Genomic DNA, 18,607 nt, shown 5'->3' on the forward strand with positions numbered 1-18,607 from the left:
CGACATCCAACCCATGAAACATCACGTATATGTACTAATTTCAATTTAATTAAAAAAAAAAAGAATTATATTATGTGTATGCGCACGCGTGTGTGTGTGTGTAAATTTACAATATGTATATATACACATAATTTGTTAAATATAGCTAGAAAATCTATTATATGATATTAAATGATTTATTAAATCCAAATTGAATATATTATAATAGGGCATGATAGAAATGATATTTTAATTTTTCGATTAAAATTTAAAGTGATTATTTTTCTCGAATGGGGGAAAATATTTTTATATTACTTCATAAAATTGATGTTTAAAAGTGTTATTAAACTTTTCTTGTTTACATATATGCAAAAAAATGAAAGATGCGGTGAAGTAATTAGTCTTGCTTTTTGAGGACCTCATTAGACACATACAGAGCGAATGCGCCGCAGCACTTACCTACATAACTGTAATGCATTTTTTTAAAAGCAGTAGTGCCAGAGATCTTGGTCCAGCGAGTACATACTATCTTTATTTCTTATTTTGAACTCATTCGAATCATATACATTTACCTTTACATTTCCAGATAAATTTTTAATAGAATATTACTCGCCTAAATCATAAAAACGACAAAGAAAATATAATGTCACTTTACCGAGCAAGTGCAAAATAACTGTTTTTCGCAATTATTTAAAAGGCAAATTAAATGGCATTAAATTGTTTATTGAAATTAAATTGATAACGTGGAATTTAGAAAAAAATATGTATAGTGTTCATATGACACCGGGTAGATCTTCCGATAAACAAGGATCTTCGAAAAATGTGGATACTGAAGTGGGAGTATTTAAAAATCGAAGAAAAGAATCGATCCCAGTTAAGGTTTTCAATTATTTGAAGACACAAATGCAAACGGAAGGAATTTCAAGTAAGTGGAAATTCATTGATTATAACAACTTTGTTAAATAGAATAACTGATAGTAATGATCACGCATCAAACACGATTTGTTACTATTTAATAAACGCGATATTATAAAATTTATGAAATTTATAATGAATTATTTTCTTTTCCTTGTTATACGTTACTATGGATGTAAGGCTTTAAGCAAATATTTTATTAGACGTTTATATTTGTGATGCTTGCTGTTTATTTTTTATTAAAATATATAATGATATACATATTAATCGAGGATAAAGAAAATAAACGAAAGAAAAATTTTTTATTTCACTCCTGCTTAATTTTCAAATAATCTTCTGAAGCTTCTTTAACGATTAACATCTTCCGCATTCGTTTCTTTGTCCTCGTTTTATAAAAAAAATTGTATGTTTTCTTATGTATATTAGGTATATCTATTAATTCCTTTTTTTTGCCAAATTTGTGTTTTTACAAACACTAACTTAAGAAAATCAGAATCCTACTTTTTTTCGAGCTTTTAACAGTAGTATATTTTTTTATAATTAACATTGCACTTTCGTTAAAGTGAAAAAATAGTTTTACATGATCGTTATAACATAATGAATTACTCTTTTTGAACTAGATTAAACAAGGCAATCTCCTACTAATCATGTTTGATTTAAATATATAAATAATGTATAATTACTTTTTTCTAAATTATTTAATATGATTATTTTTTTATCCTTTTTCTTTTTCGATGATACATACAATTTTATGTACTACTAAGAGTGTACATTTTTTTTTATCGAGTTTAATTTTTAGAAAGATCATCTACTTATCTAATGGCTCAGTATTCATCACTGAAAATAAACAATCTGAGACTTCAATCTTTAAATCTTCGCATATATTTACATCTTTTTCGGTTGTCGTTTCATAATTCGAATAATTGTTCGGCCACACTTCTGAAATTGAATCTTCACTTCCCGCAATTTCACTTTTCGCACCATCCGCAACTGACTCTCTTAAATCAGAATTGCTATTTGACATTGATGTATATAATATCCGGGATTCGTCCGTAGTTTCCCTAACTTTAGTTTGTAAACTAGCCATTCGCATTCCGGACGAAGTATCATTGTAGAGTAGCCAACATGGAGAAAAGGAATGTTGTCTGTATTCTGCAACAAATCTCTCTTTTTGGGAGCAAGTTACACCTGATGAAACTTGTGTATGTGTAACAATAGGGGCTATGTAACAATATACACAAGATGTCTGATCTAATTTCGATAAATCTATACGCTTGGTACTAATGATATTCAAAATATTTTCTAAAATAGAATGTGAAGACATCTTAGTGATTCTTTTCGGATAAAATGGATCTAATATTTCTAAAAATAGTAAAAATATAAAAATGTATTATTTTTCTTTACATTTTTAAATATATTATTTAAAAGCAATAGTACATACCATTTGTTTGTAACTTTTCTGTCATATTAGATATATCCCTATGAACATCAGACTCTGTTTGTATTATAGAGTTACAATTTTGTTCAGGTTGTCCTACATTTTCATATAAAGGGATAGTTCCTTCATTATTGCGCGAACAAGAGTATTCATACGGTAGATTAGAGCTATAGTGATTATTGTTAGAAAATGTCTGTGACGTAGTAGATGCATAAGCTTCTTGATCTATATTTGCATTTGAAAAGGAATGTGTATACTGCAAATATTCTCCAGTAGTTTCTGTACTGCATTTAATCAAATTTTGTAAATAATATGTATTATTACAGTCAGATTGCACGTGAGGAATGATGTTTGTGTCACAATATTGATTTTCTTCCAGTGTATTCAAATTCAATAAATTTTGATTGGAATTGTATGGATGTACTGTTTCTGTCATTCGATATTGACACGTTAAGCTTTCATCATTTATGGGCTTGTTTAAGGCATCAGATCCTATATTATCACAATACATAGTCTGAAATATTTTTGATGATTGGACATCTGATGTTGGACAGTTGTTATCTACTGTATCCATATCACTAGTAATAGTCCAGTTTTCATAATCTTGATGCATGACAATATTTGTACTGGGGTATTTATATTGATTAATATTTTCATTTGTTAAGACATTTGAAATTTGTTGACCAATTTCTTCAACACTTTTTACAAAAGTTGGTTCATTTAAAAAATATTCTCCCTTTATACCACTTAGAAGACCATAACATTCTGTATTGTTTTCCAAAATTTCTTCATTATCCTGATTATCTGATTCAGCAGTTAAAGTGTCAGAATTATCTAACAAGTTATTAGGCTGATACTGTTCTACTGACAAAAATCTGCCAAGTACAGGACTAGCTATTTCTCCCAAATTTGCACCAACTGGTGCTTGTAACATTTTTTTAAGAAGTATAGATCCTTGTACATTACTATTTGTGTCTTCTAATGTTTGATATTCTACATTATCATTTGGTTGATATATTGAATTTACATTGTTAACAGGAACTATATTAGATTTACTATAGTTACTAACATCTAAAGGAACCTTTTGCACTTCAGTTGAAACTGTTGCTGTTCTTAGATCTACTATAGTTGAATCCTGTATTTGATTATTATTTGTATCATATGTTTGAAATTCTCTTTGTATTCTTTTTATTAAGAACTGTTTGAACTCTTCATAATGAGGGATTCTGTTGTTATCATCTCTATTTGTGATCTCTTCTTCTGCCCCCACCTAATAACATAATATATATTTTATTTTAAAAATTTTCAAATATTCTGCATCTTTCTTTATTAAGAACTTCTTTAAAAATTTACGAGAATATTAACATTACAAAAATACTATAAATATAAAATTTCCAATAAGATTGATTAATGATCGATCTATAGAATTATTCATGTTCGATATAATTTTCTGTCTCAAGCGTTATTGATCAATGTTTAATACGAACGTGTGATTTTGCGATATAATATTTGAATTTGTTCAGGTTCGCATACACATTACAGTGATAAAACTAAATGAAGATCAACTCACCCACTGATAAGGTGGTTGCTGTTGCGGACAATAGTAATCATCGGCCATACCGTAATCAGGACTATGTAATGGTGTGGAGGTTAACCCGAGTTTCCCGACTTTGACTTTTCTCATTTTCCTCTTACGATTCTGCTTAAGATCTTGCAAGAGCCTGCCAACTTCATTTTCATTTCCGCCTTTCGCGGCTTGTAACACTTTAATCAGTAATTTCTTCTACGGTCAAAAATCGTAATCGATCGTTCAAAAATCAATTTACTTGTCGTTTTAGGAAAAAGAACGAAGAAGTGGGAATAACTTTATTAACATTTTCGTTAAAGTTTCTAATGGTAGATCAGTTACCTTTATGTTACCTGGTACCCGATATCGGAGAGCTAAGGCTTGTAATTCTTTGTACGATAAACTTGAAATGTCGTTTCCGTTCATTTTTAAATATCAAGCCATCCGGCCGAAATCCTTCCCTTAGTACTCACACATTTCTGATATGGCCGATAGAAAAATTCGTCTGCTAACCGAATTACCCTGAAATCTATTTAATTTAAAAAATTGATTTAACCGAAAATCAGTTCTATATAAAAATTGTCCTTCGTTATTAAACTTTGAAAACAACCATTTTTGTCTTAATCGTGAAACTGTAGAAAATGATTTATATTTTAATATATTTCTATTTAATATTAAATTAATTGTTTAGAATCTATCTCAAACTTATATTTTAGCATAGAAAGATTATTAAGAGGAAAGAAATAAAACTAGTGACTGTGTATATTATGTTTCCTTTATTTATCTGTGCATACACAATTACTTACATACTCCTTGACTCCTTTATCAGTAAAACGGTTCCTTTATCGATAACAAGTGCTATTATCCTGCCATCTGTAAATCACGAATTTGCAATTTTGTTGTATCGATCGATAACGTCGTCGGTTTCGTTATTCGCGTGAATAATTCCATTAGTTGAGATAATTCCCTAAATTCTCACGAATCTATAGCATATTTTAACTTGCGTGTTGACTGATAATGTTTGACATAGTTTTCCGCCATGTTTATCGACGATCGACATAAACCAAGTAATTGGTCTGCATCTGCAATGATGTTTTTGGCTCAGTTTCAATCGGAACTGGATCTTCCCCTATTCCATAGCATATTTATAGTACTAAAGCGTCATAGTACTAAAGTCATGATGCGTTAAATATTTTCTCGTTTACTCGTAATAACATATGATCTTGTTATATTTGTCATGAATAGACTGTGAATATTTATTTTAAATTTATATTTTTACGAACAGAGCTAAAAAGGGGTAATTCAAACAGAAATTTGTTTTATCTATTAAATATTACAATAAGTATCGTGCTTTGGATATTTTATATGCTTTGACATCTTATGTGCATTTTTAAATCTTTAAATTTTCCGTAGATACATAAAAATTTGCAGTCTAGTCATGGGAAGAGTACATTCTTACGATAGGGTAGAGAAGTAAGCAAGTAGCATACTCGACGCATACAGCTGCGTTCAGTAGAAAGATTGTTCATAGTCAGACGCGTCTGTTACACTGTTTTTTTGTGAAGGTAAAAACTGAATGTATCAGGCGCGTCTGATTATGGACAAGTTTTCTACTGAACGCAGATGTATGCGAACGCAGAACAAATTCAGTTTCCATTCCTGTAAAGGACAATTCAAATTAAATACATTTTGTATCGTATATAAATCGTAAAAAATGATAGTTTATTAAATTTTATAGTTACAAATCTCTTTTAAAATTTTTATATACACTATATACTATAGTGGGATGAAAAAGTGCTACTAGGTACACGTTCTTTTGCCTCCTTTTATCTCATTAATTATCGATAAAGTGGAGTGCCTTCGCTCATCTCTTGTTCCGAGTGAAATGGTCGCTGCTTGAAGTCCTCTTATAAGATACATTAAGGTAACTTGATATTTTAACGCTTTTCATTGAGACACGTTGTTTATTTAACAAATTAAAGAAGTACTTAAGTTCGCTGGAACAACATTAATTAATGAGTTTCGTCTCAAATTGGAATGTATGAAAATAACTGGGAAAAGAATGCACAGAATTGTATGTATTATTCTAGTTTGCAAGTAAAATCAATTCATTTGCGAATATGTACGTATAACGATTCAATGAAGGAGAAAACCGGATATAGTAATGATTGCGGTAAAATAAGTAACAGTAACGAGCCGAATATAGTTGTTTATTAAAATGATACCCATCAACTGAATAATATTAAACTGTATTAAGAATACGAAAATTGAGAGGCTTGTAGCAAAAACGAGCCTTGTCAAATTTTTCGATGTTGTAAATAATAATACTTGGGCTTTTATCAAAGTTGTGCTCCGTCAGAATAATTATTGCCAAGTTAATAAGAATTATTTTAGGGTATTACAATTATTGCTTTCTTAAAATAACGCCTCACATACTAACATGATTTAGTCTGATAATAATAACGCAGAAAAATATTGATATTTTCAAATATTCCATTGTTCGTTGCTTTTATTATATAAAGATTATTCAGTTCAGACGAGGATACATTGTTCACTATATTCTAACTTAATTTAGAAATGCTTCGCTCTTAATTAAGGCATCCACAACCTGATTGAATACAGTTCTCGAATAAATAATTCAACTGACTACGGTTCCTCCGCTATAGAATTACAGATAACATGTACATGAATTGCGTAACGTTTTGTTAAGTCAAAATGAAGTCCACTGAAGAAAAACTAAAGATTCTGAAATATGTTTGCACCCTCTTGAAGAAAGATAAAATTTAACACAAATCCTTGATAATTTATACCATAGACGCTTCAATTGTTGTCGGCTTTTATGTATGTGTAAACGAACGCAGTGTCTTACCGTGTACAATAAAAAATAAAATCTTCTAAAAGATTTTTACTAGAAGATCCTTAGATCTGGCATTTAGGTACAGATTTTACGTGAATATGGTTGGAAAAAGAGCGTGGACTTGCGCGAAGGAGCGTATACCCCGTGCTTTTGCGTGGCAGCTGTTTCAGTGCATCATCGCGAGGGCCGCGCACATCGTTACCGAGTCCCGCCGTGTGAGTTACGTTAGTCGGTCGTGGGGCATCGATCGTTGAATTAGAAGTGCACGCGTCGATCGGATTCGAACGGCCGACCACGGAAACGAAGAAGAAGCATCGTGGATAGAAGGCAAAGGAAGAAAAAAGAAGAAAAAGAGAGAAGGGAGAAAGGAAGGAAGAAAATCTCTTTCCGGTGGTTCAGGTTCGGTAACCAAGTTAGAAGGAAATAAAGGAAGAGATCGTTGGATCGATCATTTACGAGGCGACGAGGAAATCACAGTCGCGAAGCCGGATCGCTGAGCGCGATCGTTCGCTTGTGAATCGGCAACGAATCGGTGTTTGCGGTCAATGAAGGCACGTAAGAGCCGCGAGAAAAGTAAGTCCATCAATCATACAGGCCGACTGTAGTGCCGCTCGAGTTTCCTCTCCAATAATCGGTGCAGGCCAGTCGATACGCCGTGGAAAGAGATCCTCCTTGAGACGAAGGGATTGACACAGCCCAGGCCCGAACGAATCTTCCCCCTTTATCGCGAAACCGTTCGTTGCGGTGTGTCAGTGCTAACAGCTGCCAAAGATGCAACGGCAAGGTGCGACACTCGCTCAGACAGAGAAAGAAAGAATAACAATTCTTCTCCTTGTTTTGCCCCGTTGACGACTCCTTCTTTGAGAGATAGCACCTTGGAATATACTACTTATCGTAGTTGGTCCGCTTAGGGAACCGACCGATGCGACCACGCTCTCTATTGCCTCTCTAGACCGTCGCGTCTCTTGCTCTTTTTTTCCACTATCTCTTTCTCGCCTTCTCTCTTTCTCTCTTTTTAATTGTGTACACGCACACGCAGATCTCCAGATCTCGCGCGTTTTTAATCGACAAATGCTCCGAAAGCGGAATCGCAAAGTGGGGTGGATACAGGGTAGGAGCTCTCCCGTTGCTATGGTGACCCCGGATGCCCGGGACCAGAGCTGCTAGTGGAATTACACAGTGCACAGGCATACGTCTATAACGTGTACACTATAAAAGCCAAGTTCAAAAGCGCACGGCCGTGTTTTAGACAAGTCTCGACCGACAACGGTGCGCCCGAGATGTTTTTCTCTCCCCTCTGAATTTCCCTTCCTCTTTTAACCCGTTTACTAACTACCCTGTTTTAGCAGCGTAGACGCAAGACGTAGAACGCAAACATTCCTTTTCTGTATTGATTCTTCGGCCTAGCTTTACAGCTTCTTCGGTTATTCGAGCATCTCTCTTTGACAGAATTAATATTCATTCGTACCTTACACAATTCCGTGATCGTAATTTTAGCAGCGATCAATGGGAAGCTTCTACCTTAGTCGCAAACAAGCCCGATGGTATTCAGCTTCTGAACACACGAATCGAGAACAAACGTTCTCTTTCTCTTTTAGCGACACATTAGCTTTAGAGATACGTAGAAACGACACGGGGAACAGCATGATAACACGAGATAAAAATTCCAAATCTTTAACGATATCTTTTAACGATCCATTACGGTTTATTTGAAACTTTCCCCCCACGGAGCTTTATGTTCCCGCGATCGCGCGTGATCTCGAAAGAAACGTCGTTTGAAACGGTTCGCTTGGTCGTTTTCAATCAGTGATCAGAAGCATGTGTAAAGAATAATTGCAGTAATTGCATGATAGGTGGACACGCGTGAATTCATCTATCGTTCACAAATATCCAATTTGCGTTGGACAAGCATTTGCTTGATTTTACCATGTGTCTTTCAATTGTGCGACTATCGACAAACTCTTTATCTTCAGATCCTTTCCGAATTATAAGTTACATTAAGAGAATTTGTCCAAGCTAATACATAGAACGATTCTTTACGTAGCAATATGTAGTAAACAGTAAAATAGATTATCGTCGTGTCATTCAATAAGTAATTTCATAAAAAGCCAATATAAGCGATGCTTGTTAATTGAGTCACAAGATACAACGTGACAAAATTCGACTAGAAGTATACCAAGTCGGACAGCGAAGCTTGTAAAACCGGTGCAGTGTGTTTGACTTAAAAAAATATTATTTCGACAAACAGATAAAAGTGTCCTGATACTCTCGAACGTGAATGTTTTAATAACGAGATCGCTCAATGTTTGCCAACGCGTTGCAACGCTCCGAAAGAACGGAACGGCGTGTTTGCAAACTTGCTGATCGATACAGAGATTGAAAGGCAACTTGTGGAATTCGTGTCCAACGATAGGTGAACGCGTGCCAACGTCGCGATCATCACCCTAGTTACGACGTTTCCGCAAATCAAGTAGTAATGCGTATATTTATTACTGGTAGCAATGTACAGTCTCTCGTAGAGAATGTTGGTAGAATGTCGATTGTTAGGTACTTCTTTTTGATTAGGTGCATTTGTATAGAGATTGCAACTACTCTTTAGAGCTCGATCTCCCTCTCTGTAGATCGTAGCGTTGGGTTACGCTTTCGTTTGATCTTGAATCTTATTTTCGACGGCGGTAATTATATTTATAGCGCTTCGCGTTAATGAATATCGATTTTAACGCCGCTTCGATGTGAAACGCGTCTAGACAGCCGTGTCGCGTGAAAATTGTCGCCCACGAAACAGCGTACGCTTAAATCGTGGCTCGATTCTTTTACCCCTGTAACGAAAGCGATTACTCGATGCTGCGTCAGTCGATCGACCTGAGAAATCTAAAACACTTTAGCTACTCGAATCTGAAGTATCGCGGATGTGTCGAATTACCTGGAACCTGTTGACTTTTAGCGATCTCTTTTCTATCTCTCTATTCACCCCGCGCATCTTTCCATCGTCTGTAAAACGACGAAATAGATGGAATCGTGCGAATAACTCTATTTACAACTGTCCCCAAGTAAAACACCATCTTCGACGAGACATAGATAGCAAGGAATACGCCAGCTTGCAAACGTAGTTTCGATGAAATCTTTGTTTGAATAAACGGGGCGAGAGCCGATAACAATTGGAAAAATTCGGGCCAAAATGTTTTACCTGGGCAATTAATTCTTCCCATTATCTTTCGCTCACGAGTTCTCCGCCTGCAAGTCTATGCACCTGTACATCTCCAGGTATTTTCTCCGTCTTGGCAATGCGCGCACTGTCTCCCGTAGAACCCCCGTATTTCTCGATGGGAGTGTAGGCAGGTTGCCTGGTGAAGTCAGTCGCGCTATCTTCTCGGGCACCCGGCGTATCTTCTCCCGTAAAGTAATTGACGTTCTTGAGCTCGTTGCACCCTGTACCGTAAGTAGATACCACGCCATCTCCTCTCCTGCCTGCTAGTGAGAGAGGAGAAACGGCGTTCCTCCCTTAGCCTGGTGTAGAGGAAGAACGCACTTTGATCAAAGGTGAGAGGGGAGTATCTCGAACGCGTGGTACAGTCTTAGAAGTGAAGCGCCTATTGGCAAACTTACAGAGGGCGAACTTGAAGAACTCGGGGGCGTTTTAGGGGGTTCCACCGCCGGTGCCCTTGCCCTTGGCGGCAGGTACAAGCCGGAGGAGCTTTCCACATTGGCGGCCAACACCAGGTTTTCCAAGAAGGAGATACAGCTTATCTATCGCGGATTTAAGCAGGAATGTCCTACAGGTCTCGTCGACGAGGAAGCGTTCAAGCAGATCTTCTCACAGTTTTTCCCACAGGGAGGTAAGTTGGTCCTTTCGTGACTGTGTATTTCTCGAGCCATGTAACGAAAGATCTTCCTCTGTCAATTATTCGAAATGAATTCTGTTGTTCACTTATCCTGTAACCTTTGTAATCCTGCCTTGAAAGATTGTTAAGATCTTGACGCACAATATTTGGCTACTGCTTTGAACTTTTTCATCAATCTTATCTTTGGAATATAAAAATTTATCTATCGGAATTAGTTGATAACGTTATGAAGCGTGAAAGATCGAAGAGCTTCCGTTTCAACAGAAAAACGATCAATGTCGAATCTTTCAGATGCCAGCCAGTACGCTCATTACGTCTTCAACACCATGAAGAGGAAACCGTCCGGGAAGATAAGCTTCGAAGTGAGAGACTTTTATAGATATACGTACGCTTCGCTTGCGAAGTAACTGTTTATAGTTCCATAATTGGGTTTCATCGTATCCAGGAATTCCTGACCATCTTGTCGAAAGTTTCGAGAGGATCGGTGGAGGAAAAGCTTCAGTGGATATTTGGACTCTACGACCTGGACGGAGATGGATTGATCAGTAAAGAGGAAATGTTGGATGTGGTTGGTTCAATCTACGAGATGTTGGGTCGTTACACCCAGCCGCAAATAGTTGAGCCGCATTTGGCTGCTCGAGAACACGTCGATCGTATTTTCCACGTGAGTAAACGCGATCGATCTCGCTTCTGTCCCTTGCATGTAAAAATATTTGCTGATTTATTCAAACCATGATTGATCGATCGGAAGTTCTCTTCTAATTAGGGATTTAATACAGCTGAGCAATTTTTTTATCCTCAGTTAATAGACGCAAACAAAGACGGCGTGGTGACAATCGAGGAATTGGTACAATGGTGTTCCAAGGATGAACAACTCTTGCGGAGTCTCGACACTCTCGACACTGTCTTATGAGATCTTTACGATTATTTTGTAACCTTCACTCAGCCCCCAAATGTCACAAATCCCCTGAAAATTATAACGCAACATTCGTACGAGTTCCGCGTGTTCTTTCTAAAATTTCGATTCCCGCGTTTAATATCTGACGATTCTGACGCGAGAAATTAAGTATCGGTCGGAAATACTAACTCGAACTCGCCGAACGTTGTCTGTAAATATGTACTTACCCTTCCTACCCAGTCTTTCAAGCGTGCTATGGAATCCATGATGAAATTAACAGTATTACTAGACCTCTATTATATATTTCCTTTTCGCATCGTATACATAATCCTCACGCGGTCAACAGATCATTGATTGTTGTCGCGTGATTGTATAAAACTAAAAAGAAAAAAATATTTCAGCTACGGGAATGAAGAAGATCTAATCCATTTCATCGTCGAAGAATATCGACACTCTCTCGAAGAAGATCTAAAGTATCTTTTATTGGCGTTAAAATTCTGATGGCACGGATTTAATAATTCAGAGCGAGCTATCGGATCGCAGGTATCTCGGAATTGTTAGCTAAGATCGATGTGAAACGGGAACAAATCAATCTCCAGATTTGCTAAAAACGGAGACTGAATTCTACATAATATCCGAACATAATATCTGTACTTTCGTAAAGAATTTTAACGATTTTACCAAGCTGTGCTATTACATTTTTCCGGAAAATTCGCAGAGTCAAGTAATATGATCTAATATTTCTTAAACTTCCATGTTTTTTCCAAACTCTACTTTCCCTGCCTTCTACGAGTTAAAAAAGAAAATCCGATGCTCGTTCCGTTAGGTGATTTTCATACGATGCAGATACGAAATAGTTTTACTTTTCGCGACTGTTGAATTATCTCTAATTAAAAGAATAAACTGTAAGTACGTACTTCGATACTGACCATCGTTGTGGCAATTAGCTACGATTTAATGGTATTTTTCAAGGAGCTTCGACTATTGTCCATCGTTCGGGTCGTCTTCGTGTCTTGTTGTTGTTGGTCAAGTAAAAATTTATCCGAGACTTTTGCATTCCAAAGATTCAGCGTTACGTTTGTAGCTTACAGATAATAAGGAGTTCAAGACAAGGAATTGGAATAGGCAAGAGATTATTCAGAGTTTATCCAAAGTTTCACTGTTAGATTCAGGCATATGCGAATAACGTCTGACAATCGTTTTAATCTTAATTAAAATATAATCTCTGGTACGAACAAGTATAGGAGTTTTCTTCGATCTCGTTGTACGCTCTTGGATATTTCCAGATTGTATACTTCGCACGCTTAGAAAGCGTGGCAAGAAACTGCAAAGTGTAAGTCGCTACTTAAGTTACACAAACTTATAAAATATTCGCATATGTCTACTCTCTTCATAGATGATAGATTTACCAATACCTCCAAAGGCCCATGTACGATGGAAGATGTAGTTAGTAACCCAGTAATAATGTAGTATCCGCGACCAATTAAGAGAAACGTGGTCCTCTAAGATCAACGCCTCGTGTGATTCTCTCGTACCTTATTATATTTATTATTACTATCGTATAAAAAGTATTGTTATTAATACAATTACTATCAATTTCATTACTTGTCTTCTATCAAATTGAAGCAAGGTATGTATTGCGTTCACACACATGAGAAATCGCTGAGCGCACATTCGAGATATTCTAAATATTACGCGTACAAATATAATCGAATTTGTTGAATTTCTCAAGTTTATTAAAATACCTATATTATATTTGAGAAGACGTGATCCGAGAATGTTATCACGTGGATACAAAGAAATTGATTCGACGTTTATACCTTGGATCATTTTAATGGTGCGCGATTTAAATCAGCGCGTCCTATTACGAATGTTTCTTATATCAGTTTCAAATTAGGAATCAATTTTTTTACTAATTGGTAGATCGTGTATGCATAATTTATGTACTTACGTTTATACGTGTATGTGTATGCCTGTTCGACCTGAAATACCTTCGTATTATTTCCTTAACGATTATTTTATCGAAACAATAATGATGCTGTTTCAAGATTCAATGTACCTCGAAACCCACCTTCTTCAGTTGGAGGTATTAAACAATTTGTATTTAATAAACTTATATTTTAATTCATTTTCATTGTACATATTGAAGGTATGATAATTGCGGGTTAAAATAAGATTGGTACTAATGATTTCTCTTTTAATTAATGTTATAAAATTGTACAAAATAAAGATAATTATAATTACAAAATACAATATGTAATTCAAATCTTTTTCGCGAAAACGAATTTTCGATATCTTGAAATATTCTTTTTGACACTCCCTCTTTTTTAATTGTTTGCCTTAGAATATAATCCTATCATCCTGAAATAATATAATGTAATATAAATAAATTACGAAATTTATATAATTTTGTCCTGGATGGCATGATATATGATTCTTGACTTCTTCAATTATAAGCACTCAATCTTTTATAGTACAGTAATTCTCTATCAGTGGCGCTGCAGTGTTATAACTTGTGTATAGGACATGTAATTCCGTTAATCATTAGTATAGTTTGTTTCTTGTATTTAAAGTTGAATTAGAATAATCGTTATCGATGTTTCAATTTGATAAGCGAAAAAGAATGTTCTGAATTGTGCGTTTTGCGAGAAATACACTTTCAACACTGTACAACGCAATCTAAAAATATTTCCAATGCAACATTGAACATGTTATATAGTATACTGTGTAACAATTATTCATTTTTCAATAGCAATGTTAGTAGTTGCAGTTATTTCAATTTCTAAAAATGTATCTTCGATGAAGTTTTAAATAATTCGATATACTGAAATTTATATAACAAAAAGATGGTACGAATAAAGTGGTCTTTAACTAAAGCGCCTAATATTCTTAAGTGAGTAATAAAAAATAATAAAGAGCAAACATTTTAGTTGCTTGAACATATTATAATATATTTCGTTGCTTTTAGACTTAATTTAAAACAAAAATGGTGGCGTTTTCAAGTCATTATAAAATCTTTATTTTATAATGAATTTTTAAATTGGAGTTACGTTTGTGACATACTTCTAGAACCAATGTTCTGGTTTGTAGAAAATTTTACTGCTTGTTTAGGACCGGTGAGTTCTTTTGTAAACTTTCCTAATTTCATGTATATTACTTTCTTTTTACTTATATCTTTATGTGATTCTTATAAAAAAAATTGCTATTGTTCACAATGTATTTACTAAGTTTGACAGTTTACAGGTATTTGTAGTAATGGTAAGCCTTTTAACTGCAAGTATCGTGTATATTGCATATTACATTGGTCTACCATATTGGTGGGAAAAGAGTCCATTGATGACAATAATCCTCTTAGTGATTGGAAATTGGCTATTAGTAAATGTATGTTTTCATTATTATATGGGAGTAAATGTCCCAGCTGGTTATCCACCAGAAGGTGGTCTTATACCAGAGGCTGTGAGTATTTGTAAGAAATGTATTAAACCAAAACCACCCAGAACGCATCATTGCTCTGTATGTAACAAATGTATTCTTAAGATGGATCATCACTGCCGTATCCTTTTGAATATATGATATATTATTTTAGTGCTGCCTAAAAACACTATATATTTTCTAAACAAAGAAACAGCATGGTTAAACAATTGTGTTGGTCATCATAATCATAGATACTTTTTTCAATATATGGTTTTTACAGTACTTGGTATCTTATTCATAATGTTATTTGGTGTAGAAATAGCATATCAAGAATTCTTTCCAGCACAAGAACCAGAATTAGATGGTCATCCAGTACGCATTAATAATTCTGAGATAATTCCTGTGGTAATTATTATAGTTCTACTTGCAAAAAATGAATTTAATAATTAGATCGAATTTATCTAATTATTTGTTTGTATCCTAGTCTGAATCACTAGATCACCTAAGTGAAGAGGAATTAGCTGAAATAGCTAAACAAGCTGCAGATACAAGCATTAAAGAATGGAACCGTCGACTTATAGTTTTTGCAGCGCTAATTTGCGTGGCTACTTTTGCAGCATTAGGAGCTTTAACATGGTGGCACGCGGGTCTCATTACTAGAGGAGAAACAAGTATAGAAGCACGTATAAATAGCACAGAAACACAAAAGTATAAAGCACTTGGTAAAATATATCAAAATCCATATAATTTTGGACCAAGACAAAATTGGAAGCTGTTTCTAGGTATAATTGGCAGGTAATCTAAAAGATTAAATATTTATTAATAAGCATTTTACAATATAATAATAACTTTATATTCCATATCACAGAAGTTGGTGGCATGTACTTTTTCCATCTAATCATGGACCATATGGAGATGGTCTCACATGGAAGACCATTCACGATACAAAAATATCTTGAGTATAATTTTCATGCCCAATAATGGCAGAAGTTACACTTATTATTTACAGTCACCCTGAAGTCATTCTTACAGATTAAAAAATCTTCTAGTCAATCTATATTACAACTATATAGTACTATGTGCACATGTTTCAAACAATATTAATATAATCTGAAAATATTAATGTCATCATAAAAATAACACTCACTTTGTGCATTAATAAGATTATTTGATATGTACATACATTAATAGATAACACTTTTATCAAACACTACTACACTTTTAAACATTATTATCAAATGTATTTTTAACTTCTAATCTTTAAATCAGTCGAGATGTTGCTGGAAAAATAAACAATTTTTTATCTTTGCAAACTAAGGTGTACGTTAATGATATAAAACAAAATTTATGGCCAAACAATATCTTCAATCCAGTTAAGATAGTGTGAAACTCTAGTATATACTCCAGGTGTATTGACAATTGCACAGCCTTGTCCGAAACTGGTAATACCTAATACTTGAAATAAGCATTCATTTCTTGAATGGGGTATTTGTAAGGGACCTCCTGAATCTCCTTGACAAGTATCTTTATTCCAACCACTGAGAGTATCTCCCGCGCAAATCATACTTGGCATAATTCCATATGGTATTGCTATTGATGTGGACTGATTGTATTTTATTGCACAATTTATGTTATCAACAATATTAAGAAGAGCCTTTTGCAGTTGATCACTCTCTTCTTCTGCATCTAGAGGTATTGATAAGAACAGGTATATTTTTTTAAAGAAATTTTAGTCTCGTTTGTTCATCGATACTTTGATCTTACCAAATTCTGTAACTCCCCAACCACTGATCCATGCTTGCATAGGCACAGTATCATATGGTTGGTATAAACAAGCGGGTCTTATTTCATTGTTAAAGGCAACAGCTGTACTTAGTTTTACAAGAGCTATGTCAGCATACATAGCAGGAGGTTTATAACTTGGATGTCGTATTATCCTGTTGATCGTAGTTGTGATACCTTGTTGATTGTTTCTCAAATTAGATATGCCTATACGAGCATTTGTAGGGCTTCTATTTTATAGAAAATAGTAGTATTTAAGTAATTTTTACATTAAAAGCTTAACATGATAAATAAGATGAAATAATACCTTGGCCCATAAGTACAGTGTGCAGCAGTAAGTACCCATTCTGGAGCGATAAGGGTGCCACCGCATGAAAAAATAAATGACCCATCTAAAGCTTTAATGCCTAAAGCAATCATGTGAGGAAATTCTCCAGGAGAAGCATCGATACCTCCAACAACAAGATGGTTTGTGGTTTTACATTTTTGATTAGTTATTGTAATTACCTCTGGATTTGTACCCACTAAAGACAATGCATTTGTTGTGCCTAAGATTTGTCTTCCATATTCCTCACATTCTAATACATAGAAATTATTAACAATTAACATTATAAACAACAAAGAAGGTTGTTTCACTTAGACATAAATACTTACTAAGTTCGGACTTTGATTTTGAATCTGTGTATGGACTTGTTATACTTGGAATTTTATCCATTGATACCCTTTTATTCTGCATACTTGTGCTATGATATGAATCATTTATGGGAAATACCTGGAATATTGGAATATATGGAATACTAGTTGTACTAAAATCATGTGGTACGAAAGGATTATTATTAAAAGTAGATATATTAACAATAGAGATTACTGATACTTTGAGTGGTTTGTTATTTACAGGTGTTTTGTTCAATTCATTCCCATTAGACGAAACAGAGAACATTGAAATATTTGATAAGAAAGGATTCTTTTTATACATTTCACTATTGCCTGAATTATGAAGAAATGGATTATTGTGGATGTTATCACGTAATCTCCATGGCTCAAATTCTTTCTCATTTAAGTTTCCTAAAAATATATTCAACTATATTTATTTGTTATGTAAGGAAAAGAAAATAATTGATAGTCAGGAGTAAAAAAAATTATAAGCAACCTTTCACGAGATCATGTAAAATACTTGAAGCAGAAAAATAGTATAAAGTATAAAATATAGTTAACCTGCTGTTTTCGAGGACACAATTAACGCTATGCTAAATATTAAACATATAGGAAAAATGTTAAATTGGAGTGTCATTTCTGTAATGAGCACAAGTGATCTTTCCTGGTTCTTGAATTAAAATGGTATTATGGAAGGAAAAAGATCATTTGTATCGCTAACAAAATATTCGATAGATAAGCACATGATTTTTCTACTGTTAACCTTAAGCTTCCATTTATCATTAAATCTCTATAATGGATCAGCAGTAATTACAAAATGATGCATTTATTAAGAATAATATACGAATCCAACCACCAATGTACGGACGTACCATCAGTGTGTATAATTCAAAATAGCGTGTGATTGGCTAATTTGTGGATCTCCGTAATGCGTTCCCGATATCACGTGACTCTGTTTTAAGTCACAAATGTTAATGCTTTCTTATCGTAGAGGAATTTTCCTAATAGTTATACTATTATTAATTTTTGTATTGTAAATACAATAATCGTGTTTGCTTCGATTTACATAATTCGAAAAACCAACAACTGGATAGAAATGAAATCGAAATAACTTAGGCATTTTTTAAAAAATGTTTATCTTTTTTGATCTTTTAAAAATTCTTTATTTTAAAATCTTTTTAAGTCATATTTATGTAGCATGCTTTATAATATCATTGTTACAGCTGGTTTAAATAAAATGTTGAAAGTTTATAGCTCTAAA

The 18,607-nt window shown here is 34.2% G+C and overlaps 4 protein-coding genes across 15 annotated transcripts; 2 read left to right on the forward strand and 2 right to left on the reverse strand.

The window, feature by feature from the left end:
• The first annotated feature begins 485 nt into the window (after positions 1–485).
• LOC100646999 (Kv channel-interacting protein 2) lies at positions 486–13,749 on the forward strand. 4 transcript variants are annotated; one of them, XM_020866826.2, is made up of 6 exons: positions 6,451–7,329; positions 7,397–7,540; positions 10,365–10,592; positions 10,890–10,960; positions 11,044–11,262; positions 11,401–13,749. In XM_020866826.2, the coding sequence occupies exons 2-6, from the start codon at positions 7,528–7,530 to the stop codon at positions 11,509–11,511; spliced, it is 642 nt and encodes a 213-aa protein (XP_020722485.1). In that variant the 5' UTR covers positions 6,451–7,329; positions 7,397–7,527; the 3' UTR covers positions 11,512–13,749. The 4 variants fall into 4 exon arrangements, with proteins under 4 accessions (XP_003401107.1, XP_048268572.1, XP_003401108.1 ...); XM_003401059.4 differs by lacking the exons at positions 6,451–7,329; positions 7,397–7,540 and adding an exon at positions 486–904; XM_048412615.1 differs by lacking the exons at positions 6,451–7,329; positions 7,397–7,540 and adding an exon at positions 487–904 and having other exon boundaries at positions 10,398–10,592.
• Positions 1,107–4,770, reverse strand: LOC100645468. Of its 2 annotated transcripts, XM_012316862.3 has the most exons (5): positions 4,706–4,770; positions 4,242–4,428; positions 3,903–4,115; positions 2,336–3,602; positions 1,108–2,256 (listed from the first exon to the last, which is right to left on the reverse strand). In XM_012316862.3, exons 2-5 carry the CDS (start codon positions 4,323–4,325, stop codon positions 1,703–1,705), a joined length of 2,118 nt encoding a protein of 705 aa, XP_012172252.1. In that variant the 5' UTR covers positions 4,326–4,428; positions 4,706–4,770; the 3' UTR covers positions 1,108–1,702. The 2 variants fall into 2 exon arrangements, with proteins under 2 accessions (XP_020722484.1, XP_012172252.1); XM_020866825.2 differs by lacking the exon at positions 4,706–4,770 and having other exon boundaries at positions 1,107–2,046; positions 4,242–4,636.
• A 159-nt stretch (positions 13,750–13,908) lies between the features above and the next one.
• Positions 13,909–16,223, forward strand: LOC100646157 (palmitoyltransferase ZDHHC16A). 2 transcript variants are annotated; one of them, XM_003401051.4, is made up of 6 exons: positions 13,909–14,389; positions 14,465–14,612; positions 14,740–15,049; positions 15,125–15,315; positions 15,395–15,705; positions 15,779–16,223. In XM_003401051.4, the coding sequence occupies exons 1-6, from the start codon at positions 14,343–14,345 to the stop codon at positions 15,867–15,869; spliced, it is 1,098 nt and encodes a 365-aa protein (XP_003401099.1). In that variant the 5' UTR covers positions 13,909–14,342; the 3' UTR covers positions 15,870–16,223. The 2 variants fall into 2 exon arrangements, with proteins under 2 accessions (XP_003401099.1, XP_012172253.1); XM_012316863.3 differs by lacking the exon at positions 13,909–14,389 and having other exon boundaries at positions 14,471–14,612; positions 14,733–15,049.
• LOC100645926 (serine protease snake) lies at positions 15,712–18,310 on the reverse strand. 7 transcript variants are annotated; one of them, XR_007226526.1, is made up of 7 exons: positions 17,908–18,211; positions 17,549–17,757; positions 17,347–17,464; positions 17,000–17,270; positions 16,675–16,922; positions 16,094–16,596; positions 15,712–16,020 (listed from the first exon to the last, which is right to left on the reverse strand). XR_007226526.1 is itself a non-coding variant. In XM_048412614.1 (6 exons), exons 2-6 carry the CDS (start codon positions 17,666–17,668, stop codon positions 16,256–16,258), a joined length of 1,098 nt encoding a protein of 365 aa, XP_048268571.1. In that variant the 5' UTR covers positions 17,669–17,757; positions 18,219–18,310; the 3' UTR covers positions 15,712–16,255. The 7 variants fall into 7 exon arrangements, 6 of the variants coding, with proteins under 6 accessions (XP_048268571.1, XP_012172257.2, XP_012172256.2 ...); XM_048412614.1 differs by lacking the exon at positions 17,908–18,211 and adding an exon at positions 18,219–18,310 and having other exon boundaries at positions 15,712–16,596; XM_012316867.3 differs by having other exon boundaries at positions 15,712–16,596; positions 17,588–17,757.
• Between the last annotated feature and the right edge of the window lie 297 nt (positions 18,311–18,607).

Source organism: Bombus terrestris, chromosome 15 (assembly GCF_910591885.1).
Source record: "Bombus terrestris chromosome 15, iyBomTerr1.2, whole genome shotgun sequence".
NCBI lineage: Eukaryota > Metazoa > Arthropoda > Insecta > Hymenoptera > Apidae > Bombus > Bombus terrestris.

Coding starts and splice junctions, on each gene's coding strand:
- LOC100646999 (XM_003401059.4), top strand. CDS start 742: ATGTATAGTGTTCATATGACACCGGGTAGATCTTCCGATAAACAAGGA. Junction 905..10,364: donor GCAAACGGAAGGAATTTCAA/GTAAGTGGAAAT, acceptor GCAAACTTACAG/AGGGCGAACTTGAAGAACTC. Junction 10,961..11,043: donor CCGGGAAGATAAGCTTCGAA/GTGAGAGACTTT, acceptor CATCGTATCCAG/GAATTCCTGACCATCTTGTC.
- LOC100645926 (XM_012316864.3), bottom strand. CDS start 17,983: ATGACACTCCAATTTAACATTTTTCCTATATGTTTAATATTTAGCATA. Junction 17,465..17,548: donor AAGTATCAGTAATCTCTATT/GTTAATATATCT, acceptor CCAATATTCCAG/GTATTTCCCATAAATGATTC. Junction 17,271..17,346: donor AAAATCAAAGTCCGAACTTA/GTAAGTATTTAT, acceptor TCTATGTATTAG/AATGTGAGGAATATGGAAGA.
- LOC100646157 (XM_003401051.4), top strand. CDS start 14,343: ATGGTACGAATAAAGTGGTCTTTAACTAAAGCGCCTAATATTCTTAA. Junction 14,613..14,739: donor TTACTGCTTGTTTAGGACCG/GTGAGTTCTTTT, acceptor GACAGTTTACAG/GTATTTGTAGTAATGGTAAG. Junction 15,316..15,394: donor ATTCTGAGATAATTCCTGTG/GTAATTATTATA, acceptor TTTGTATCCTAG/TCTGAATCACTAGATCACCT.
- LOC100645468 (XM_012316862.3), bottom strand. CDS start 4,325: ATGAACGGAAACGACATTTCAAGTTTATCGTACAAAGAATTACAAGCC. Junction 3,603..3,902: donor AGCAACCACCTTATCAGTGG/GTGAGTTGATCT, acceptor TTATGTTATTAG/GTGGGGGCAGAAGAAGAGAT. Junction 2,257..2,335: donor AGAAAAGTTACAAACAAATG/GTATGTACTATT, acceptor TACTATTTTTAG/AAATATTAGATCCATTTTAT.